The sequence below is a fragment of the Sorex fumeus genome, unplaced genomic scaffold (assembly GCF_029834395.1).
Source record: "Sorex fumeus unplaced genomic scaffold, SorFum_2.1 ptg000125l, whole genome shotgun sequence".
NCBI classification, from domain to species: domain Eukaryota; kingdom Metazoa; phylum Chordata; class Mammalia; order Eulipotyphla; family Soricidae; genus Sorex; species Sorex fumeus.
In genome coordinates this window covers 5,055,471-5,080,938 of record NW_026606182.1, presented here as the reverse complement: position 1 = coordinate 5,080,938, position 25,468 = coordinate 5,055,471, and the positions used below count along the sequence as shown (strand labels likewise).

Sequence of the window (25,468 nt, the reverse complement as noted above, 5' to 3'; positions counted from 1 at the left end):
AAGAATCCAAGGGGGGAAATCCGGGAGTAGACCCCACCTCTGCCTCCCTAGTGCTCCTTCTAGTGCTGAAGAGCCACAAGTGCCGACTCTCCCACACAGGCTGCTTCTCCATTCTGTTCTTCCAAAGCAGGCTCGGGTCAGGGCCAAGGAGACACCCCAACACCACGTGGCCCCAAATACATCTGGGCGCAACCCCAGACACTGGACTGGGAGTTGCTCAGCCCCCAGCACCTGTGTGAGGCCCCCAAACTACAGCATCAGAAGAGCAGGATAACGACCCCCAGATACAACATCCAGAATGAGCCAAGCACATTCTCAGGGGCTATAGCCAGGGCAGAGGAACGGGTGAGAAGGGAACTGTTCTGTCCTTAACTGTCAAACCCACTCCCAAGGTTATCTGGTTCCCACTGGGACGTTCCCACTGGAGTTAAGCTGGTGGCACATGCAAGCAGGCACCTCTCTTGCCAACAAAGAACAGTCCGTAGCGCACCATCAGGTTCTTTATTCAGATCTAGAGTAAGGCACACAAGTGGGAGGGCTACCCTGTCTCCAAGGCAACAAAGCAGGAGAGCACCAGAGGGCAGCCCGGTGGCAGTGTGGACGGTCAGGTCTTAAAGTGCCTGGTGAGCGCGTCCAGCAGCTCCTGCTTCTTCGTGCCCACCTTGAGCTGGTACACCTTGCAGGCCTCCTTCAGCACGGGCACGGTGAGCTTGCCCAGCGTGCCTGCGCTCACGTGGGCCTTCAGCGCTTCGTCAGACAGCTCCACCTTGGGCTTTTTACTTCCGGGGTCTTCCCCATCTGGGAACAGAGGTCAGTGGGGGTGATGGGAAATGCACCCATGGGGAGGTGTGTGCTCGGGGCGCTGCACTGAACCCTTTCCCCCAAGGCTTGGGCCTACCTAGAGCACCCCAGGATGCAGCTTCACTGAGCAGAGTCAAAAAAAGTCCGAGCCTGGAGGGAGCCACAGCAGAGCCCGCAGGGCCAGGGACGGCTCTGTAAACCACTGGCTCTGCTTTTTTTCCATTTCATTTTGGTTTGGGGGTTTCATTTTTTCAGGCCACACCCAGCAGTGCTCAGGGCTTACTCCCGGAAAGCAAGCGCTCTCCCTGCTGTCCAGCTCTCCAGCCCCAGACCACCTGCTCTGGATGTGACACTGGGATGGACTCCCGGCACAGTGACGAGAAGGGCATGAATGATCCTTAAGCACGGCAGCTTCCCTTCCTGCCGAAGGCATCTCTGCAGCACGGGGGGGGGGGGGGGGGGGCCTGAGTGAAGGGACGAGAGACTGCTGGAAGGCCAGCAGAGGTGGGTGCACTGGGACCCACCCCTGATACAGACAGGGACGTCTCACTGGTCACCCCAAACCCCTCACAGCACCTACATCTTCTGTTTTCACGGAGCTGGGATGGAACCCAGGGCCTCTGCCTCTGATGTGCTCCACCCCAAGCCACATTCCTGGCCCCCTTGTTAGTCTTTGAGGCACGAGCCCCAGTTTGGCTCCATTGGCCAAAGACAGCCCCCAGGGCCCTCGCCTACACCAGGTCTGTTACCCGATGGTGAGCACTTACAACCCACTCCCCAACTGTGAGTGTCACTGCACACGGGAAAGAGAAGGGGCCGTCCGGACTCGGAGAGCAGCACAGGGCAGGGGACATACTTCCAGGCAGTTGAGCCCATTTCAGTCCCCTCAGCTCAGGGTTCCCCCCGGGTGCAATCCAGTGCCAGGGTCACTCCTGTCTGCAGGGCCTGAGCACCAACTCATCCTTGCAGCTAACTCTTCACCCAGGTGGCCGAGAAGCCCAGAGAGGGCATAGTCCCCCTGCACCCCACCCACCCAAAAGGACAGTAGTCCAGCTACGGTCAGTGCAGACTCACACCTCTCCCTAAAAATACGTCTATCAGTTATAACTGGAGAACTGCAAACCAAAACCGTGGAATTTCCCCCTCCCATTTTTTTTAGAAAATGAAATTCTTTAAGTAGATAAAATCCAGGGGTCTGGAAAGAATGGTTCAGCCAGCTGGAGCGTACGCTGTGCACGGAGGAGCCTGGATTCAACACCCAGCACTGCACGAGACCATGCGGACAGCAGCCTCGGAGCGCCATCATATGTGACCTCCAAACAATAACAAAAGTTGTCAAAGCCCAGAATGGGTGAATATGGGAGAAACGCCTGTCCCCTCCTGTCACTTTCTCAGCGCCAGCTAAGCTGCTTTTGTCTGCACCCTGACCCAGAGTTTCACCGGAGAACCTGCGTGAGGTTGGGGACTCAGGACACAGTGGGCCCTGGTCACTGCAGCAAACAGCCACTAAGGCTGACAGGACAAACTGTCCTCATCATCCAGCACGTGCTGTTGCCTAAACAGCGGATTGTGTCCAGCACAGAGGGCTTTGGAACACAGCCAACTAGGAAACAGCTGGTTTATATGTGCTGAAATATAGATCCTTCTCGACATAAAATAGATAAGAAACTTCGTAGGGAGAATACCCCTGGTGAAAAGAGCATAAAGTCAAAACAAAGGGCTGGACCACAGACCTGGCAGAACAGTTCCAAGATTTGATCCCTACCAGCACCAAATGGTTCCCTGAGCCTGGGGTGACCCCAAGGACAACACTGTCAGTAACCACCAAGTAATAATGTTAGGTGTGGCCCTCCAAAAATAATCTTAAAACATTTTTCGAAAGGTAAAAAAAAATTAAAAGGCAAACCACCATCTGGGTGTTGGAATACTGTATTACTGAAATCTAACCATGAACAGTTTTGTAAGGGTCTATCTCACAGTGATTCAATAAAAAAATAAATTTAGGGGCTGGAGAGACAGTACAGTAGGTAGGGCATTTGCCTTGCACACGGCCAACCCAGGTTCAATCCCTAACATCTCATATGATCCCCTGAGCACAGCCAGGAGTAATTCCTGAGTGCAAGGCCAGGAGTAACTCCTGAGCATCACGGGGTGTGACCCCCCCAAAATTTTGTAATTAAGTATTTTTTAAAAATAATGAAACGTGGGGCTGGAGCGATAGCACGGCGGGTAGGACGTTTGCCTTGCACGGGGCCAACCCAGGTTTGAATCCCAGCATCCCATATGGTCCCCTGAGCACCGCCAGAAGTAATTCCGGAGTTCAGAGCCAGGGGTAACCCCTGTGCATTGCTGGGTGTGACCCAAAAAGCAAAAATAAATAAAAATTAAAAAATAATGAAATGTGCTTTGAACTCAAAAAACAAAACCAATCCAAAATACCCACCCCAAAGGTAGATGGCTCACATGTCCACGGTACCCTCAGCTGGTTGGGCACCTAACCCTAACAACAGCCAACCCAAGGAAAATGAAGTGGTGAATCAAGTTCGGTTTCTGGGGGATAAACTGAGGCTACATCCAGCAATGCTCAGGGGCTACTCTGGGCTCCATGCTCATTCCTTGGAGGTGCTGGGATCAGACCTGGGCCGCCAGCACGCAAAACCTGCACACTCGCCCTCAGAACCACCCCGAGACTTCTGTACCATAGAGTGCACAGGCACGAGGCCACCCACCTAGACCCCCAGCAGGAGCTGATGGCTGCGACCCTTGGGCTTTGCCAAGTGAAAACTACCCTTCCAGGCCCCCAGTTCCTCACCTTGCTTTCGCTTGGAAACCTTTCCCTCGGGATTGTAGCCTGGTGGGTAGACAAGTTCCTTAAATTCATCCACCAAGGAGCCCAGTCTTTTATCCATCGCTTCCACCTTGGGCACTAGAAAAACCAAAATACAGCCAGAGGGGCACGGTGAGGCACGAGCTAGTACTGAGGGGGACAAGGGGAAGGAGCGAGGACATGCGCCCGCGGGGAGGACAGCCCCCGGCTCAGCCTCCTTACGCGTCAGGTCCTCCGCCTGCTCGGGCTCCATCAGGTCCAGCGCCAGGGCCTCCAGGTTCCGGAAGTGCTGCTGCAGCACAGGGTTCTCGAAGCTGTCACTTCTGTTTAAAACAAGTGGCAACACAGACATATCAGGAAACAAGCACCAGTGTTTGCTTTCGGGGCCACACCTGGCGGTGCTTGGTATGGTACCAGAATTGAACCCGGAGCGACCCAGCTGTGTACCAGCCCTTTCAGCTCTCTCCCTGGCCTCCAAGTTGTAAATGTTTTGAAAACAAAATAATAAATGACAGCTGTGGCGAGAGTGCAAAAGGTTTGCGTAGCTTTGCATGCAGGGTCAATTCCTAACATTGCATGGTGTCTCTGAGCAGGGAGTACTGGCATCTCCAGTTGTGAGCACCACCCCCCCAAAAAAATAATAACGAAAGAAATGCTATGAATAAAGTCCAAGTACAAAATCAGCCGACAAAAACACTTCAAACACAACAGCTGGGAATCTTGCAGCACTGAGGTCGAACCCAACCTGCATGCAAAACACATCCAGAGCCCTTAAATGACCTCCACGGCCCTCTCGGATTTCTTAATTAAAGTCACCGTGCAGTATAATAGTAATAAGTTTCAGGTGTGCCACATTCTGAACCCTACCACTAACCGTCCGTCTGACCCGAGGGCTGGCTTAGGTGGGCTTAGGGCACAGCACCTGCCTAATGTGGGGGCCCTCTCTGGGCTTGATTCTCAGCACTAAAAAAACTTTTTGTTGTTGTTGTTGTTTTTTCCCTGGATTTTGGGCCACTCCCACTGATGCTCAGGAATCACTCCTGAGGGTTCTCAAGGGACCACATGGGAGGCCAGGGATTGAACCTGGGTCAGCTGTGTGCAAGGCAACACCTTACTTGCTATTCTCTCTTCAGATCCCCACATTTAAAAAAATTTTAAAGTCAGTCTCGATCCTATTTTAATTCTAATTCTATTCACTATACAGGTACCCCCCTTTTTTTTCATTTTAATTCTTTTTAAAGGTAAAGGCCCTCCCGTTGATCGTCGATTTGCTCGAGCGGGCCCAGTAACGTCTCCATTGGAGACTTTGTTGTTACTGTGTCTGGCATATCGAATACTCTCGGTAGCTTGCCGGGCTCTCCGAGAGGGGCGGAGGAATCGAACTCGGGTCGGCCATGTCCATTAGACAGTTACAAAGCTTTCATGTTTGAGTTTGATGATCAATGATCAAGCACCCCATCTCTCTACCAGAGCACATTTTCCACCCCCAATGTCCCCAGTATCCCCCCATCTCAACCCTCCCCCTACCTCTATGGCAGACAATTTCCCCCATACTCCCTCTCAGCTGGCCCCCTTTTGACCTGACTTAACTAATGCTCGAGATCCAACAGCTGACTGGAAAGCAAACAATGACAGCTAGAGAGCCAGCAGAGGCAGTCAGGCACATGCCGTGCACACAGCTGCTACAGCCAACCAGGTTCGAGCCCCGGCACCACATATATTCCTCCTGAGCACAGAGGCAGAACCAGTCCCTGAGTAGTGCCAGATAAGGCCCCCAAACCCCCCAAAATAAACTGAACTAGACTTAAAAAATAAAAGTCAACAGGGGCAGCCGAGCCCTGGAAGCTGTGCGCAGAGACAGACGAAGGGTGGACCAGGCGAGGACAGGAAGGTGGAGGGAGAGAAGGGGGGACCTCTGGCGACACCTTGCTGCTGCTATTCTGTGCCACCCAGGTTGGCTCAGCAGGTACGCAGTGCTGGGTCTGGCACTCTGTGCCATCTCCCCAGTCCCTTTCTGCTGCTGCTTTAAAAACTTGCCCAGCAAGAGCCACCCCAGGATCTTCACTCTGATTGACTTGCCCTGCTCGAGAGCTTCTGGAAAGCAACGGGCTGAGCACAAACTGTAAGGTCCCCTGAGCACTTCCAGCAGTGATCCTCGAGCCCGGGGGGGGGGAGGGGTCCCCAGCATCACTGAGTGTGCTCCCCACAAACAAAAACTGAAACAAAAGGTGACCCTCAGTTGACTCCAAAGCACCAAACCGCATCCCCCATCTCCACTGCACGTGAGTTCCCAGCAAGACTCAGCAGCTCGCTCACCGGTATTTGAAGCGAAGCTTCTGGACAATTGCCTTCATCTTGTCCACCTGCTCTGGGGTTGCTGAGACTTTGCCAGTGAAGGGCACCTTCCGTTTGTCATCAGCGTATGGCAGGAAGATGAGATGGAAGCCTGGGGAAAGAGGCATGGGGGCAGCTCTCAACAAAAGGTTTCAGTTACTGAGCTGTCTGTTTCTGCTCCTAAGTCACCTGCCTCTGTCCTGGGCTCTGCCGTGGGTCCCTGCCAACCCCCTTCTCCATGGACACCCCCTGGAGGGGCTAGAGTGATAGCACAGTGGGGAGGGCATCTGCCTTGCACGAGGACGACCCTGGTTTAATCCCCGACATTTCACATGGTCCCCTAACACACCACCAGGAGTAATTCCTGAGTGCAAAAGCAGGAGTAACCCCAGAGCATCACTGGGTGTGACCCCAAAACAAACATGATCACCCCCTGGAGACAGCACAGGAGACCCGAGGCAAGAGGGGCGCACCACCTGGACTGCCACAGGCCTTTCCCGTGCATCCAGGGTTAGCGGGGCAAGACCCTGAAGTCCCTGACAGCCACCTCTGCCCTCCATTCCCCCTCTCCTGCCACATGCCCCAAGAGAAGTAGGGGTCCGCGCCAGCAGCTCCCAGAGAGAACTCAGCTGCCAGGTGGGTGTGATACCCACAATGCCTGCCTCCCGCACACCCCAAGTTGCCCCAATATCTGCCTCCACATTAACAACTAAAAGGGAAGAGGTCAGTGCTCTTGGGCTATAGGGTTCCATACTAGCCCTGCTGGCAATGCGAGGGCACTGAGCCAGCCCCTCACTCACCCATCCCAAAGCCTCCCTTTGGCGCCACTACTTATACATATGTACATGTTACATCTGTGTTTACATGTATACATGTATGTGTGTGTACATACATCGCTTTCCCCTGGGGCTGGGGACGTGCCCTGGCACGGAGCACCCGTTAGTTAAGCAGCTACAGAGGGGACGGCTGCAGGGAGACGCAGGCCGAAGTCTCACACCCAGGAGACTCACGCTCCTCAGAGTGGAGGGTGAGGCGCAGGACCTCGCTCGGAAGCAGGGTTAGAGGGATTCAGGTGGAGGGCGGGAAGGGAGGAAGAGCGGAGGGAAAGGAGAGGAAAGGAAGGCGGCGGGCGGAGGCTCCCCTACTGGCCGCTCGGTGTCAGGCTCTTCAACAGAGACCCACCATTTCCTCCAAGCACTAGGAGCCCAGGTGTGGCCAATTCTCAACTATCCAGAGAAAGTCACAAATGGAAAAGCCGAAACTGTGCCCAGAGGCAGCGAGTTGAAAAGGGGCAGAGAAGAGCAGGAAGGAGAGGGGCAGCTGAGACACAGTGTAAAAGAGTCAGGGCTGACGTCACAAGCCAGGAGGAGAAACGCAGCCTGGCCTGCAAGGCTCTGACGCTGGGCACCACTGGGCCCAAGCAGTGGCGGGTGTGTCCCCTACAAACAAAGCAGACAGAAATCAATGTTCCCACAATGCCTCTCTGCATCGGCAGACACAGACCAGGCAGCCGGACAACGATTCTCAGTGAAGAAGGGCGCCAGAGGGGCCCTAAGCCTGGCCACCCCCGACCCTGGCAACTACGGGCAGCGCTGACTCTGTGAGACATGGCCCTACCTCTCTGCAGCTGGCTCACCTCGAAATCCTCAAAACACACAGTTACCCATAGCAGGTCTCACGAGGGACCCCAAAGCCCAAGCAAGCCCCAGGGGCCCCCCCGGAAAGCTCTCTGCCACATACCTGGAGGCGTGATCTGAACTTTCTGGTCATCCAGTTCCTCCTCCTGGGGCATCAAGGCCACAAAGTAAGGGGGCATGTTCTGGCGGGGCGTGTATCTACACAGGGCCACGACGTCCTTCTCCAGACACTTGGTGAGCAGCGCGTGGAACAAGGTGGAGCTTCCTGCGGAGCAGGCCCGACACCACTCAGGGAGTCTCCCGGCCACTTGGGGTGCCCCGCCGCTGGCCCCTCTACCTACTGGCCAACTCCCCATTTTCTCTTTCATTTTCTTAGACACACTCTGTCCCTGGGAAAGGGGTGAGTGTCCCAGAGTTGAGGGGCAAGAGGCAGTGCCTGGAATGCTCAGTCTGTGAAGGGCAGTTGACGCCCAGCAGAGGACATGAGCCCCAGTGGCAGTCATGTTAGGTGGTTTGTCGGCCCCTGCAAGCACAAGGGCCATGTCCCGGGCATCCCCTGCTGCTGGCACAGGGGGAAGAGCTGATTTTTCTGTTGTTTTTGAACTCTGGAGGCCCCGCCTGGGGGTGCTCAGGGGCCACGGGGTGGTGAGGCTGGAACCCCTAGACAGTGCCAGCCAGGCACTGAGTCCTGGCCCCTTTCCTGGATTCTGCTGTGCCAGACTGTCTATCCAAGGCCTCAGAGAAAGAATTCCATAGGAATTAGGTCACAAAACGTGTTAATTCCACAGCACCCTCCTGGAGAGTTACACTGTGATCCTGGGGTATGGCACTGGCCTTACACACAGCTAATCTGGGTTCGATCCCCCAACCCTAGAGGGACCCCCGAGTCCCACCAGGAGTAAAGCCTGAGCATCGCTGAGTGTGGCCCCAAAACCAAGAACAGAAGAGTTTTCAATATTTCAAAACAAATATTGAAGCGTCTCAAAAGAGCTCTTCAACTGCATTTAGTCCCACACTTCCAAAATGTATCTGGGCATGAAACAGTTTCAGAGATGGTCCAACGGCTGCTACAGCAGGTCATGCAGAGGAAGGCACTGGCCTTGCTGATAGCTGGCCTGGGCTCAAGCCCCAGCACCTCACAGTCCCCAGGGCCCTGCAGGAACTGACAAAATGCCCCCTTGACGGCATGCCAGCCCGTGTTCTTGCCTACCCTTGACCAGGTACTCCTCAGGGTACACGAACAGGGACGGCCTCAGGTACTGGTGCTTCTTCAGCATGAACGAGGGCTTGAAGCCGATGAGAACCAAGCCCGGTTCATCGAAGCGCTTCAGTGCTTCCGTCTCCTCCTTCTCGAGAACAATCTGACGGTTCCCATAGACCTGCAGCAGGGCCAGGGCACAAAGGGGGACAAGAGCTCGAGCAGGGAGTGGGCTTTCCTAACTCTCACCACGGAAGGAAATTCAGTCCATTCGGTTATTATGAGCCTTCAAAGCCCGACATCTGTGCCCCGCTGTGTGCCTGGAAAGCTCTGGAGGACAAATTCCAGGTCCAAAGAGAAGGCAAGAAGCAGTACAGCGTATCCCCTGCACGCCTAAGGCCCCGAGTTTGAGCCTGGCACCACTGGGCCTTGGTGATCCCAAGTACCAAACCATTAGGCTAAGCACCGTTGGGCCAGTTTAGCCGAGAGTGGTCAAGGGCCAATGAACACTATAGGGAAAGGTGGGGCCCAAAAATAAAAAACAAAACCAATTTAAAATATTTAAATTTGGGGGCCAGAGAGACAGCACAGTGGGTAGGGAGCTTCCCTTACACATGGCTGACCCAGGCTTCATCCCCAATACCACATGGGGTCCTCCCAAGCCCCACTGGGCAGAGAGCCAGGAGTGGTAAGGCTCATAAACCCCAACCACCCTCTGCTAAGAAAAAAAAACTATTATCTCCTTCAGAAAGTTGAGTGCAAACACTCTGCCTTCAACTGTGAGCTCCAAGAAATATCTCGTGGGGCCGGGGGTGGCTTGGTAGGGGAGCGCTTCCCTCACACATTGTCAGGCCCTGGGTTGCATCCCTAACATTGCCAAAAAAAAAATCTCATGGGTTGAATCAAAACAATATTTAATTGGCATGTAACTGATCTAAGTCCTGAAATTATACAAAATCTCTCCCACGTTTCACATAATTAAAGGAGGGATGACTCACTTGAATTTAATTTTAGATATCAAACCCTTCTACAGACTGAACCACAGTGAGAAAATGAGGGAAGAAAATGTTCTCAGGGCTAGAGCATAGGATAGCGGGTAGGGTGTTTGCCTTGTAGGCGGCAGAGCCCAGTTCGATCCCCGGCACGACATGTGGTTCCCTGAGCCCCTCTAGGGGTGATCCCTGAGCGCAGAGCTAGGCGTAAGCCTTGACTACTGCTGAATGTGGCCCTAAAACAATAAAGGTGCATTTGCTGCCCAAGCCCAGGTGCTGCTTGTGCCCATGTGGCCGAGCACACGTGTTGCCCTCATCTCCCCTCTTGAGATGTGTCCTTTCATGCTTCCATATCTAATGCTGGGATATATGTAGGGGCTCCCTCCACCAAAGATGGAGGGAGCCCCTACATACATTCGAGAGAGAAGCCCACGTTCTCTCTTGAGTGTGTTACTCTTTCTCTTCCTCCTTCCCAACATCTTCCAAATAAAATCTTTTTTTATGTTAAAAAAAGCTTTTAAATAATAATAAAACAGCAACAACAAAAAAGGAAGTGTTCAGCATGGGAGTGGTGAGAGTTCAATCGACTAGAGCACAGGCTTCGCATGCAGGAGGCCTGGGCTCAATTCCCACACAGCATGGTCCCCCCTGAGCACTGCCAGTGTGTTCATCACCACACCCTTCAAAAACGTTCTGCATTTAAAGACCATCTTTGAGATTAAGCAACCTGCTCTAGAGGCAAGAGAGAGCACCGGGGTTAAGGTGCATAACCAAACCAGCATTCAGTCACTAGCACCACCAGGAGTGACCCCTGAACTCAGAGCCAGGAAGACAGGAGTGGGCCCTGAGGAGTGTGAAGTTAGGCACTAGCCGTGCATTCAGCCGACCTCAGCCCAAGTCAACAGCATCATATACACCCCCGAGCACCACTGGGGATCACTTCTGAGCAAAGAGCCAAGACTGGCCTCTGTGCACTGGGATGGCCAAATTTGGTCAGTGCCCAGCCCCTGACCTTGCAGGAGAAAGGAATTACAGTTAAACAGCACCTCCAAGGATCAAAACCTCAAGTTTTCAAGCACCAGCTATTCTCTGGTTCCTGGGCATCACTCTGCTCCTGGGCATCACTCTCTATGTTCCCAGGCATCACACGCTCTGCTCCTGAGCATCTCTCTCTGCTTCTGGGCATCTCTCCCCCAACACCTGGGTATCTCGCTCTCAGCTCCTGGGCATCACAATCTGCTCCTGGGCATCTCTCTCTGATCCTGGGCATATCTCTCCGCTCCTGAGCATCTGTCTGGCTCCTGATCATCACTGGTCCATGTACCATAATCCCCAATAGCAGCCATCTGTGCTCCCCGCTTCAGAAGTGAACAGCACCTCAGACCAGAGTTAGGCTGCCCGGATCTCCTCCCAGCGCACTCCCCAAAGAGACACAATCGAGAGCCAAGGCAGCCTTACCTGAGAGCGCTTGGTATCACTAGGCAGAAGCAAACTTCCCGTGTTCACATTAAATGTCCGCGTTTTGGTTTTCACAAGCTCATTTGTTTCTCGGTAGAGCTTGACGGGAGCTGGCTTGTAAGCTTTCTGGACCATATTATAAATGCCAACTGTGAATGCTAGATCTTTGTTGAGTTTAAACTTCAACCTAAAAGAGAAAATAGACATGTACAGGGGCTAAAGAGATAGTACAGGCAGGGAAGATGCTGACCTTGATTAGCCGATCTGAGTTCGATACCCAGCACCCCATATGGTCCCCTGAACTCCTCCAGGAGTGACCCGTGAGCACTGCTGGGTGTGGCCTCAAAACAAAAAAATGTGAGAGCTGGAGAGAGTATAGGGGAAAGGCACTTGCCTTACATGCGGCTATCCCAGCTCAGTTCCTAGAACCACATATGGTCCCCCCAAGCACCTCTACAAGTGACTTTGAATACAGAGTCAGGATTAATCCCTGAACACTGCTGAGCATGGCACCAAAACAAACAAAAATGTTCTTAAAGCAAAATTTTTCCAAGTCTTAAATTCATTTCAGAATAGATCAACTACTTAAAATTTGTGATACACACTTAGGCCAGGAAGCTATACTGCGCACGCAGGAGCCCCAGGCGGATCCCCTGTACTGCACAGTCCCCCCAAGCTCTGAGCAGAGCACAAGAACTGAGCCAGGAGCAGTCCCAGAACACTATCACACATGGCCCAAACACACACACACACACACACACACACACACACACACACACACCAGAGTACACTAAAACCAAACACGAAAATAGTAAAGTTTAAATAAATGATAGCTGAGTAAAGGTATTATCGGGTCACATGATGGAAAGAAAACACTGGTTTGAGGTAGAATTCTAATGCAGGATTTAGTTCCTGGAGATGCCCCAAATATGCCTTAATATCAAAGCAGAAATTTTTGATGTGGCTACAGATTAAAGGTAAAGGTAAAGGCAAAGGCCCTCCCGTTGATCGTCGATTTGCTCGAGCGGGCCCAGTAACGTCTCCATTGGAGACTTTGTTGTTACTGTGTCTTAGTGTCTGTAATGGCTGGGCACCACTATATGAACTACCTGATGGCTTCCTCTTGTTCACTGTTCTAGCAGGGCCAGAGAGAAAGCTCAGTGGGCTTGGCGTATGGAAGGTTGAGGTCGGACCCCCCAGCACCAAACATATCCTAAGCTGGGAGTGAGCTCCAAGTACTGAGCCAGGACTAGCCCATGACCAAAATCATTTGTGGCCTAAAAACCAATAAACAAATAGTCTTTGAAAGTATTTAAAAATTGTTACAGCCCATAAATGTCAGTGTGGGGGTGTGCTGGCATATGGTTCAGTGTCAGTGGTAAAGTGCATGTGTTTTCAGGAAACATGGATTTAATCCCCAGCAAAAATAAAATAAAGCAAATTGGAAGACCAATGCTCTTTAAAAACAAGAACTGGGGCTGGTGCGGGTAGGGCGTTTGCCTTGCATGTGACCAACCTGGGTTCAACTCCCAGCATCCCATATGGTCCCCTGAGCACCGCCAGGGGTGATTCCTGAGTGCAGAGCCAGGAGTAACCTCTGTGCATCGCTGGGTGTAACCCCCACCAAAAAAAAAAAAAGCACTGGTGGGGGATGGAACAATAGTACAGCAGGTAGGGTGTTTGCCTTGTACACAGCCAACCCGGGTTCAATTCCCAGCAACCCATATGATTCCCTGAGCACTTGCCAGGGGTAATTCCTGAGTGCAGAGCCAGGAGTAACCCCTGTGCATCACCAGGTGTGACCCAAAAAGCCCCCCCCCCCCAAAAAAAAGCACTGGAGGCCTGAGTGATAGTACAGAGAGTTAGCTTTGCATGCCGCCAATCCAGGTCCGATCCCTAGCATCCCATATGGTCCCTCAAGACCATCAGGAGTAATTCCTGAGTGCAGAGCTAGGAATAACGCTTGAGCATTGCTAAGTGTCCCCCAAACAAAAAAGAAGCACTGGCAGAATAAATGAAAAACAAACAAAAAAAAATCACCCTTAAGATTCTATTAAAGCACCAAGTGTTATCTGACAATCTGGCTCCGATTAGCGTCACCCAGCATGTACAAACTCAGAATGATAGAACCGAACCGCAATAATAATAAGAGTTTACCGAGCTCTTGCTCTTTTTGCTATTTTGTTTAGGGGATTCAGGGGGCAGTGCACACCTGGTAGTGCTCAGGGCTTACTCCTGGCTCTGGGCTCAGAGTGCTCACCTGCAGAGCACACGCTTCCGGGTCTCCTTGGCACGAACCTTCCTCAGCAGGTCTTCAAGCTTGCTCGATTCCTCAAAGTGCACCCCAAGGTCCTCATCCTCTGCGATGCTGATGATATCTCTGTAGAACAATGATATGTCAAAGCCCCCATCTTTCTTCAGATGCATCAGGTCAAGGAAGATTCCTGGGCAGATATACAAAAGCAAGGGGGAATTGACAGTTTTAGCAGGTGAGACTTAAGGGCACAGGAAGCAGGGGTTCCAGGGGAGACTCGGGAAGGGCAGCTCCAAGATGCTTAGGGGCGCATTTGCCCAGCGGCCACGACCAGGATATCAGGATGTATGTGGCCCTGCAGCCATCTAGGAGGAGTCTCTTGGGCCACGACTTTTTCAGACTCATCAAGCTGATTTGACTGAGCCCCACTTCCTGTACGTGTGCAGATGCGGCACACGACAACCTCGAACATGGCCTGGGCAGGGCCTCACTCACACGCTTCTTTGGTTTTTGGGTTTTGATTTGGGGCTGTACCCAGCAATGCTCAGGGCTGCCTCCTCACTCTGTGCTCAGGGATCACTCCAGGCAGTGTCAAGATGCAAGATGCAACCTGGGCCAGCGACACACAAGTCAGCACCTTAACCCAGCCTGTCTCTGACCCCCACATGCTTCTTGTGCCGCCGCTAGGTGCCAATGGAGATGGTGATGCCCAATGTGGACCCTGTCTGGAGCCTGAGACTGGGGACAGCATAAATGACCTCTGGAAGTGTTCTCCAAGGCTCCTGGGGCTGCAGGCAATACCACAGAGGCTGCTGGGGGAAAAGCAGGTGGGCTTAATCGAAGGAAAGTGAGGGAGGTTCCTTACTCAGCTCAGCTCAAGCGTGCTTTTATTTTTGTAATTTTATTTCTATTTCTTGGTGGTGCCAGGGATCAAACCCACACTTCACACATGCAAATCATGAGCTCTACCCCTAAGCCACATTCCTGTCCCTCGCATACATGTTTCAACAGTCCCCAGGGCTAAGACAAGAGCTTAATAGGCTGAAAGCATGCTTTGCATGTGGGAGATCAGAGTTCAAGCCCTGATCATAGTCCCCTGAACACACCAGCAGCAATCCCCAAGCCTAGTACCTGGAACAACCTCTGAGGATCACAGGGTGTAGCCCCCAAAGCAAAACTAAACAAGGTTCACTTGGAACTAGGTCAAAGAGGGAAACACTAATGAAAACAATTTAAGATTTTTGTTTGGTTTGCGGCCACACCTGGCAGTGCTTAGGGGTAACTCTTGGCTCTGCACTCAAGAGGTCATTCCTAGAATGCTCGGGGAACTACACGGGTGCCAGGTATTGAAGCCAGGTCAGCCACATGCAAGGCAGGGACGCAACTGGCTATACTACTGCTCCAGCCCAATTTCAAAAAGTCCAGTTAGATTTTTAAAAAGAAAATAGTAAATTAATCTCAGGACCATAAAGAAAATATAACAAATAGATAAGGCCTTGCACACGGCTAACTCAAGTTTAATACCTGGCACCACATGTGGTGCCTTAGGCACTGCCAAGAGAGATTCCTGAGCACAGAGCCAGGAGTAAGCCCCGAGCACAGTTGGATGTGGCCCAAACCTCCCCCGGCCAAAAAAGAAATGAACCTTTTTACCTTTTTTTTTTTTTTTTTGCTTTTTGGGTTACACTTGCTGGTGCTCAGGGGTTACTCCTGGCTCTGCACTCAGGAACCACTCCTGGCAGTGCTTGGTGGACTATATGAAATGGCAGGAACTGAACTCAGGTTGGCCACGTGCAAAGCAAATATCCTGCCTGCTGTACTATTGCTCTGGCCCAGAAAAGTACTTTTAAAAAGCAAAGTCTAGGGGGCCCATGTGGTAGTAGAATGGGTAAGGCATTTGCCTTGCAAGTGGCCAACCCGGATTTAATCTCCAACATTTCATATGGTCTCCCAAGCCCCACCAGGAGTAATCCCTGAGCACAGCCAGGTGTGGCCCAAAATAAATAAATAAATGTCACTGTCACTGTCCTCCCGTTGTTCATCGATTTTGCTCAAGCGGGCCCAGTAACATTGTGAGACTTGTTACTGTGTTTGGCATATCGAGTGTGTCACGGGTAGCTTGCCAGGCTTTGTCGTGCGGGCGAGATACTCTCGGTAGCTTGCGGGGCTCTCCGAGAGGGGCGGAGGAATCGAACTCGGGTCGGCCATGTTGGATACTTGCAAGGCAAACGCCCTACCCGCTGCGCTATTGTTCCAGCCCAAGAATAATAAATAATATATATCGGTCACGGTCCTCCCATTGTTCACCGATTTGCTCGAGCGGGCCCAGTAACATCTCTATTGGAGACTTTGTTGTTACTGTGTTTGGCATATCGAATACGTCACAGGTAGCTTGCCAGGCTTTGCCGTGCGGGCGAGATACTCTCGGTAGCTTGCCGGGCTCTCCGAGAGGGGCGGAGGAATCGAACTCGGGTCGGCCATGTTAGACGTTTGCAAGGCAAACGCCATACCCGCTGCGCTATGGCTCCAGCCCAAGAATAATAAATAATAAATAAATAATAAAAAGCAAAGTCAGCCCAGTGGCGAGTCCTCTGGACAGCGAGGAGGAAGGCTGCTTCCGGTGGGAATGCCAAACTTTCTCCCCCAGCCCCCTTTACCTCTCATCTCACTCGGAGTGGAGAAAAGCAAACATTTGAAATCAGCGATAAAGACACAGCAAGGGCCAACTGACAAGGGGAAGGGGAGCAACACGCACCAGTGTCCCGGAGGTCCCCGGCCTTGGTCCTGGCTCGGCTGGCTTTGGCGCTGTCGCTGCGGTGGGGATCGTCCTCATTGGTGAACAGCATGATCCGCTTGTGGCTCATCTTGACCTGAACGCTGCTGAAGAGGTTGGCGCAGACCCACAGCACCTCACTTAGGGAGTACTCGGCCCCATGGCCAAGCAGGTTCTGGAACTGTTCTTTCCCCTGTGGCCCCTTGAACTGGTCCAGCTCCAGCACTCTCTTAGCACCTAATGAGAGACAGAGGGTGAAGGGGCGGAATGTCGGGGCACTGCCAGCAGCCGCTTCCCAAGGCTACCACAGGGCCAGGATCCCTGCTTCCCCCAGGGCTCCCTAGCCCCGGTGAGACCCCCCACGTGTGGGAGCACACACAGACTTGCCTCATTTTACTTTTAAAAACCGAAGTGATCAGGATCGAAACCAGGGCCTCACGCAGGCGAGGCAGGCACTCAACCACTGAGCCACAGCCCGAGAGCACACTGCAGTCAGCACCGCCCAGGTACTGCGTTTCCACGAGTCTGAGCTCTGAGCCCACTCTGACCAAGCCCCTGGGCCTGCTTTGGCACATCTGTACACAGGCCGTGCTCTGCTCCCGACAGACAACTGTGCAGTGACAGAGGGAGAGACCGCGACAGGCCCTGCCACACAGAATCCGGGGTCCATTCCTGCACCCACAGTTCCCTGAGCACTGCCAGGAGTGACCTGCAAGTAGTGAGCCAGGGACAGCTCCCAAACACCGCCAGCTGGGGCCCAAACTGCACCCCCACCTCCAACTCTTATCAAAAAAATATATATCACAGTAGTGGAAAGAGAACTTCCCCATGTGTGGCTTTCTGCTGAGAGGAGGTATCTGGGTCTGGGAAGTGGCCATTGCGTCTCTGCAGTGTGCCCAGACGCCAAAGCCGGGATGGCTGACACACCCCCTTTCATCTGGGCCCCACCCAGCAGTGCTCAGGGCTTACTCTGGGATCTGCACTCAGGGATCCCTCCTCGGTCTAAGCTCAGGCATCATCAGGGGACCTTATGGACTGTTAGGGAATGAACTCTGGTCGGTCACATGAAAGGCAAGCACGTGACCCACTATGGTCTCTCTTAAGCCCCTCTACACCCCTCTTCGTTCACGTAAGAGAAAGTGGGGGGGTGGGGGAAGGAGGGGAGCTGGAACAATAGTACAGTGGGGGTGTGACCCAAAAAGAAAAAAAAATCACGGTCACGGTAATCACGGTCCTCCCGTTGTTCATCGATTTGTTCGAGCGGGCCCAGTAACATCTTCATCGTGAGACTTGTTGTTACTGTGTTTGGCATATTAAATACATCACGGGTAGCTTGCGAGATACTCTCGGTAGCTTGCCAGGCTCTCCGAGAGGGGCGGAGGAATCGAACTCGGGTAGGCCATGTTGAGTGCGTGCAAGGCAAACGCCGCCCCCCCCCCCCCCCCCAAAAAGTGTAACTTAAGAAGCTACTGACCTGGACTGTCCAACTCTTGTAAGACATAAATATGCTTGAAATCCACAGAATTTTTGTCCTTCTCTGTGCCATAGAACACCACCGCCAGGAGGTCCCGGTCACTGCTGATGATCTTACTGGTGTACACGCTCTGGATGCACTAGAACACACAGGCTCACACTGTCATGGAGTCGGGAGTCCCAGACGCAGGGCCACTGGGACAGAGCTAGTCACATGTGGTGGTACTAGGGCCAAACTCATGGGCTCAGGCTTGCTTCTGGGGCCTCTGCTTGCTTAAGTATGAGATACTGCCAACATGTTCCTGATCCATTTCACACTCACACCAACTATGGCTCCAATCTCTCTACATCCTCACCAACAATTACCCACTGCTTGGAGGGAGGCAGATACTCGAGCCATACCCCAGCAATGCTCAGGTCTGACTCCTGGCTTTATGCTCAGGGGACCGATGCAGTGCCCAGGATCAAACCTGGTCAGCCATATGTCCTCCCCTTGGATGAACCCTACCTGCCTGATGCCCAGTTCCCATTTAACCACAAGGAGAGAATTAAAAAAGGGGTCAGACAGATAGTCCTGGTACAGGGGTAAAGGTGCTGGCCTTGTGCATAGCTGACACCAGGTCAATCCTCAGTACCATATATAGTCCCCCAAGCGCCACAAAAAGTCACGCCTGAACACAGAGCAAGGAAAAGGTGCCGAGCCTGGCCCTGGTCTAGCCCAAAACCTAGAAAGAAAAAGAAAAGAAAACAGAATAAGGTAGGAAAAAAAAGAAAAAGGAAAGGGGAAAAAAAGGGAAAAAGAACAAGGCACCTGGTTGTGATTCTTCATTTTATCTCTCTAAACATTAAAGATATTGTGCCTCTTCTCATGCGCTTATTGGCCATGTATCTTTAGAGAAAAATTTATTCAACTTCTGTGCCCATTTTATAATTGGGCGGTCTGGGCCAGGAAGATGGCCAGAGCACAGGCCGGGCCTTGCAGGAGGCCCCAACCTCGATCCTCACAACTGTATGACCCTTGCACACCACCAGGAGCATCTAAGGTGAGCACAGCCAGCCTACACCGTGGACATCAGGGCTGCGTCGCTGAACTACATCACCAAGAATGGCACACAGCCCCTGAACACCGCTTGGGAGGGGTCCTCTAAGAACAAAGGAAATAAAGCTGGGCAGTTTGTTTTCTTGATTTTGGGGTAGTGCTCAGGAGACCATATGTGGGGCAGGGGATGAACTAAGATCAGCTGTATGCAAGGCAAGTGCCTTAATGTCTGCACTGTCATGCCAGCCCTATAATAGTATTTCTCTAACTTCCAACTATCACTGACAAGAGGCCTCACTTCCTAACTTAACTGCAGGTACTCTCTTTCTTCCTTGAGACACCATCTCTGCAAGGAGTCCAATTTAAGTTCAAATCCAGACTGCACATCTGTACTCCAACACTGCTACACTTTTTTTTTTTTTTTTTTGCTTTTTGGGTCACACTTGGCGATGCACAGGGGTTACTCCTGGCGGTGCTCAGGGGACCATATGGGATGCTGGGAATCGAACTCAGGTCAGCCACGTGCAAGGCAAATGCCCTACCCGCTGTGCTATCTCTCCAGCCACAACACTGCTACACTTTTCCAGCTACAAGTACAGGTACATATCCTAGGATGGGAACACATACACACACACAAACACACACACACACACATTTGTTTTGTTGTTTTTGTTTGTCAAAAACACCTGGCTCTGTGCTTGGGTTGGGTTGGGGGCAGGGTGCATGCTGTGCCAGGGATTGAATTTCAGCTTCCCACATGCTTTCATGTGCTCCAGCCTGAATACTTTCATTCAGTTAAATAAAAAGCAGTCTCACCTGGATACTCATATCAAAAGGAGTCAATCCATCTTCACCCTGAGAGTCAAACATGGCCCTCGAAGCATCAACCAAAAAAATCAAACTATCCCTTCCTGAATACTTATATTCACCTACAGGGGGAAGAAATGGAAGGAAAAAAAGTCATATTGATGTCTACCATTCATATAAAACCAATTTATGCTTATGGTTCATATTTGTTTGTATTCGTCTTTACCAGTCATACAGAACAAATAGAGAAGAGTTCATAGGGTAAAAACAGAATTTAATCAACTATGAGAAGGTAAATACCCTTGAAACCACACCTCACATTGAATCTTGCTAGTCACCCCAGAAGGGTCCCTCTTATCTCCTCTACTTGCAACTCTCGTCCGGAGAGAGAGAGAGAGAGAGAGAGAGAGAGAGAGAGAGACGAGAGCAGTGCAGTCTCTGCCCCCGCGAATCGGTGTTCCTTCCCGGAGTCCCTTGGAGGGGAGCGGGTTGAGCTTTCCTCCCCGCCCCGGCCAGGGCTACGGCAGCCGGAGACCTCCAGGACCAGCCACCACCATGCTGAGACCACTCTCCGCACACCTGAAGGTACTGGCAGAGGGACAAAGCCACGCGGGTTCCGGGGCCGAGACCTCCAAGCCTACTCGAATTGGAGTCGAGCATCTTCCACCCAGATCCTCCAAATTCCAGTAGGCGGGGGTCACACCCACCACCTGGCCCCCTGGCGCCGTGTAATCCCATCAGCGGCCAAGACTCAGAGACTATAAAATCCAGATCCCGGACGAGAGCAGTGCAGTCTCTGCCCCCGCGAATCGGTGTTCCTTCCCGGAGTCCCTTGGAGGGGAGCGGGTTGAGCTTTCCTCCCCGCCCCGGCCAGGGCTACGGCAGCCGGAGACCTCCAGGACCAGCCACCACCATGCTGAGACCACTCTCCGCACACCTGAAGGTACTGGCAGAGGGACAAAGCCACGCGGGTTCCGGGGCCGAGACCTCCAAGCCTACTCGAATTGGAGTCGAGCATCTTCCACCCAGATCCTCCAAATTCCAGTAGGCGGGGGTCACACCCACCACCTGGCCCCCTGGCGCCGTGTAATCCCATCAGCGGCCAAGACTCAGAGACTATAAAATCCAGATCCCGGAACCGCGCGGCCGCATTTGCGGCCGCGCGACATCTTATTATCTCATTCCTACTTTGGACAAACTTGCAGGCTGTCGAATGTAGCCTGCCCACAGGGCAGCGTCTGGCAAACTCCCCGTGGCCTACCAAATATGCCAAATACCAGTAACAATGATGGGTCTCATTCTCCTAAAGAGCCCTGAATATAATCTCAGGGCTAGGATGAAAGAGACGTTACTGGGGCCTGCTCGAGCCAATCGACGATTAACAGGATGATGAAATGAAAATTGCAACTCTCAGCCTCTCCACTATGCAGTCTTCAGAAAATCACTCTTCACTTACATTTCTTTACAGTCATATCATGCAGCAAACATTCCTACACATTAGTTTTAACTTAGAAAAAAAAAAGAGTTGGGCTGGAAAGATAATACAGTAGACAGAGCGCTTTGCCTTGCACATGGCTGATCCAGTTTTAATCCCTGGCATCCAATATGGTCCCTGAGCACCGCCAAGAGTAATTCCTGAGTGCAGAACCAGGAGCATCACCAGGAGTGGCCCAAAAGCCAAAATAATAATAATTTTTTAATCGAAAAAAACTTAAGGGGCCAGAGAGCTACAGCAGGTAAGGCACTTGCCTTGCACACAGCAGACCCGGGTTCAATTTCTCACATCTTTTATGGTCCCCTGAGCACACTCAGGAGTGATCCCTGAGTGCAGAGCCAGGAGTAACCCAAGTACATCACTGGTTGTAGCCCTAAAACTGAAAGGGGGAAAAAAAAGCTTTTGAATGTTTGTAGTCTATAGATAACCCATCTGGATTGTTTTAGCAGAGCTAGGGACCGAGCCCAGAGCCTGCCACCGAGCCATACCTCAGCCCCACTCCATCCTCTGTCTCACATAATTTACTGAAGAATCAGCATGTTGGGGGCCGGAGCGATAGCACAGTGGGAGGACGCTTACTTTGTATTTGACTGACCCAAGTTCAATCTCAGGCAACACATATGGTCGCCCAAGCACCGCCAGGAGTAAGTCCTGAGTGTAAAATCAGGAGTAACCCCTGAGAACTGCTGAGTGTGACCGAAAGGTAAAAGGTAAAGGCCCTCCCATTGATCGTCGATTTGCTCGAGCGGGCCCAGTAACGTCTCCATTGGAGACTTTGTTGTTACTGTGTTTGGCATATCGAATACTCTCAGCAGCTTGCCGGGCTCTCCGAAAGTGTGACCGAAAACAACAACAACAAAAAAAATCAGCATGATTTTTTTTTTTTTGTCTTTTTGGCAGTGCTCAGGGGTTACTCCTGGCGGTGCTTGGGGAGCCACATGCTGGAATAGAACCCAGGTCAGTCACATGCAAAACAGATGCCCTACCTGCTGTACTATAGCTCCGACCCAGAATCACCATGATGTTCTATGTAAAGCTTTTTACCTATATTTTACTGGACACATTTTCTTTTGGGGAACCTCCAATTAGTGCTGAGGCACACGGCCAACCTCCAATTAGTGCTGAGGCACACGGCCCACTCCCATCAATACCTTATTCAGTATATGAGCCTGACTGGTTCAAGGTCCTGAGGAACACCAGTGTCTCACCAGAAGGTACTTGGGGACCACCAGGGCTCTGCCTGGCTGTGTTGAGAGGGACTGTGAAATACTGAGGTTCAAACTGGTTTTAAGGATGCATTCTTTTACTGTTAACGATCTTCCTCTTTTTGGCATAATTATATGGTTAGTGGTGTGTTCTGGGGGGAAGGTGTGTTAGAGCTGGTGATCCTCAGAGGCTACTCATGGCTCTGTGCTCAGGGAACCGTATGCAGTGCCAGGGATCAAACCTTGGTTGGCAGCATGCAAGGCAAGCGCCTTAACCCCTAGACTCAATCTCCAGTTTGCTGTTTTTCATAAAAAGGTATCCAGGATCTAGGAGATAGCTCAAAGTAAGAAATATATGCCTGGCACACATATACTTCCCAGTAAGGTACCAGGTTCGAGTCTTGGTACTGCAAAATTCCTTCAAGCACCACTGGGTAGTGGTAGGCCTGGAAGCCCACAAGCTCTACTGGAGATGACCCCCCAGTGGGAAAAATACAATAAAAAAAAGTTCTGTTTGGTTTTTGGGACACACCTGGTGGTGCTCTAAGGGTCACTCCTGGCTATGCATTCAAGGATTACTCAGAGCAAACTTGAAGGACTATACCCGTGCCCTACCTAAGTTTCCAGCTGACTAGACCAGAGCCTGACTAAAGATCTGAGGACAGGTCTGCAAAGAGAAGAGGGTCTGAAACTGAGGAGAGAAGGATGTCTTTGGGGTTCACGGCACAGCCAGGGACAGTATACAGGATGTGTGGGTTGAACTTGAGTCAGCTGCATACCAGGTAAATGCTCTACCCACTGTACCGTTGTTCTGGCCCCAAATTAATTTCTTTTTATAAGACTGGTATAAGTTAGGGGCACAAGCTATGCAGCAATGCCGTTCTTGGAACCCCCAGCACCAGATAAGGTCCCCAAGCACTGTCAGTGTTCACTCCGAAGCACAGAGTCAGGAATAGTTTGTGAACATGACTTGACATGACCAAAAAAAAAAAAAAGACCAAAACAAAACAAATTCAATTCAGAGCCAGGGAGAAGGCTCAAAGGACAGGAACATACACATGGCAGGGAGGAACCTCTGTTTGATCCTGGCACCATACTCTTCCCAGAAGAAAGAAAAAAAATCAGTGGGAGAGAGGTGGGGTAAGAATCAGAGTAAGAGCTGGGAAGATAGCCCAATGGTCAGGGGCCCGAGTCAGGGGTCTTCTAGCCAAGATTTAAATGGACCAGAACTAGATGACCCATACCGCCTTATTTCTTTTGGTACTGTGTGTAGGCTGCTGTGTTGCCTGCACATAAATGACCCAGTCTGGGACAACAGTGAGGAGACACTCTTGGAACTGCTGCTAATGTTCATTCTATATAGTTGCTGTAGCTATTGTGCGGGGCAGGTTTTCTCATAGTGGGCTCTGTCCGAGGAGGCGCCAAACCTACTTCCTGGGTGAGGAAGGCGTCTAATCTGAGCCCCCAAAGTTGACAAAGGACATCCATGTTCAGAAAATCCACCTAGGGGCTAGAGCAACAGCACAGCAGAGAGGGCGTTTGCCTTGCATGCGGCCAACCCAGGTTCGATTCCCAGCATCCCATAAGGTCCCCTGAGCACCGCCAGGGGTGATTTCTGAGTGCATGAGTGCGGAGCCAGGAGTAACCCCTGTGCATCGCCAGGTGTGACCCAAAAAGCAAAAAAAAAAAAAAAAAAAAAAACCCCCAGAAACTCCACCTACCGTGCCCTACCTAAGTTTCCAGCTGACTAGACCAGAGTCTGACTAAAGATCGTAGGACCGGTCTGCAAAGAGAAGAGGGTCTGATACTGAGGAGAGAAGGCTGCCTTTGGGGTTCGAGGGCACAGCCAGGGACAGCAGGCAGGGCCAGGGGGGACACCACTTCCACACAGAGACGGGTTTCACAGCCCCTTACCACCAAGCTCATTGCTCTCCTCTTGCTCCTCTTCCTCTTCCTCGCCCTCGTTTTTGTAATAAGACTCCCACCCGGACATGTCGGCGAAGGTTCACTAGGCGAGAGGAAGCGCTCAGGTCAATCACGCGCTGACTTAAACCTAGAAACGACCCTCTCCTGGGCTCCCCTGGGCGCGGCCCTGAGGAATCAGGTCCTGGGTGAGAGCGGCAGACGCCGCCTTCAGGGTTCTGGCACACACGGGCCATCCTAGCAGCTGCCTCGCCTTCGCTCTCCCCTTCAGACTCACAAGGGGCAGCGGGCGAGGGAGGGTGGGTTGGAGCAACACAACCGCGGGTTGGGTGTTTGCCTTTCAAACGGCCAACCTGGGTTCGATTCCCGGCATCCCAGATGGTTCTCCCCCGCCCCCCAAGTAACTCCTGAGTGCAAAGCCAGGAGTAACCCCTGAGCATCACTAGGTGTGACCTAAAAAAGCCAAAAACTAAATAAAATATAGGGACAGCGGTAGCCTGGGGCGGAGCAACTGCAGACACGAGTCTGTGCAACCACCCTGAGGGAAAGTGACCACCTCGGGAGGGACCCCCACTTCAAGGCATTCTGTCCTCTCAAGCCCGGTCCTCTCCTCAGCCTCTTCCCCTTCCAGGCTTGTCTCCACCCTGCGGGCGCATGTCCGAGTAGCCAGCCTCGTCTCCTGAGGTGCCCGCCCCCTGACGTGATTTTCACCTGGGGGCCCCTCAGAATATCCCGGGGACCCGCGGGGCGCAGCACACTGAGACGCGCCGCGGACCTAACGTTAGCCCCGCTGGTTCTCTGCCCGAAATCTTCCCCGACCGCCTCAGCTGGGGCAGTTTCAAACACGGACGGGCCTCCCACAGCCGGGCGTCACCTCCCTCAGGAGCGAGGAACGGGGACCAAAAGCCGCCCCGCTACCCCTCCTCGTCCACCTTACCTCCGGCAGACTCTGCCCCGCGACGAGGCGGGGGCGAGACGCAAAAGAAAGACGAGACCAAGCAAGGTCCGGCGGGGCCTGGCCAGCGAGCAGCCTCCACAGAACACCGCCCCGCGCCGCCCGCTCAGGCACAGCCCCGCGCCACAGGCACCCGAGGCGGAGCTCTCCGAGCGCGCGCGAGCCGGCACCCCTCGCCCAATCAACGCCCGCGACGTCATCACGCGGAGACGCCCTTTCCCCCCGACCCGGCCCCGCCCGCTCGCCCGGGCCCCGCCCCCGCGGCGTTCGCCCCGCCCCCCGGAGCCGGGCGGCGCG

General features: G+C 52.5%; 1 protein-coding gene across 2 annotated transcripts in view; it reads right to left on the bottom strand.

The window, feature by feature from the left end:
- Nucleotides 1-515: 515 nt before the first annotated feature.
- Nucleotides 516-25,468, bottom strand: part of XRCC6 (X-ray repair cross complementing 6) — a 48,668-nt gene continuing 23,715 nt past the window's right edge. Inside the window, exons 1-13 of one of the 2 annotated variants that reach the window (XM_056137553.1) lie at nucleotides 25,154-25,264; nucleotides 24,208-24,301; nucleotides 19,603-19,715; nucleotides 17,749-17,887; nucleotides 16,257-16,511; nucleotides 13,508-13,691; nucleotides 11,248-11,434; nucleotides 8,810-8,978; nucleotides 7,703-7,864; nucleotides 5,945-6,074; nucleotides 3,851-3,951; nucleotides 3,614-3,727; nucleotides 516-798 (exon numbers count right to left, since the gene is read on the bottom strand). In XM_056137553.1, coding sequence (XP_055993528.1) covers nucleotides 605-798; nucleotides 3,614-3,727; nucleotides 3,851-3,951; nucleotides 5,945-6,074; nucleotides 7,703-7,864; nucleotides 8,810-8,978; nucleotides 11,248-11,434; nucleotides 13,508-13,691; nucleotides 16,257-16,511; nucleotides 17,749-17,887; nucleotides 19,603-19,715; nucleotides 24,208-24,286 — 1,827 coding nt within the window. In that variant the 5' untranslated portion in view covers nucleotides 24,287-24,301; nucleotides 25,154-25,264 and the 3' untranslated portion in view covers nucleotides 516-604. Of the gene's footprint in view, nucleotides 799-3,613; nucleotides 3,728-3,850; nucleotides 3,952-5,944; nucleotides 6,075-7,702; nucleotides 7,865-8,809; nucleotides 8,979-11,247; nucleotides 11,435-13,507; nucleotides 13,692-16,256; nucleotides 16,512-17,748; nucleotides 17,888-19,602; nucleotides 19,716-24,207; nucleotides 24,302-25,153; nucleotides 25,265-25,468 lie in introns of those variants that run through there. The other variant, XM_056137554.1, reaches the window with a different exon arrangement.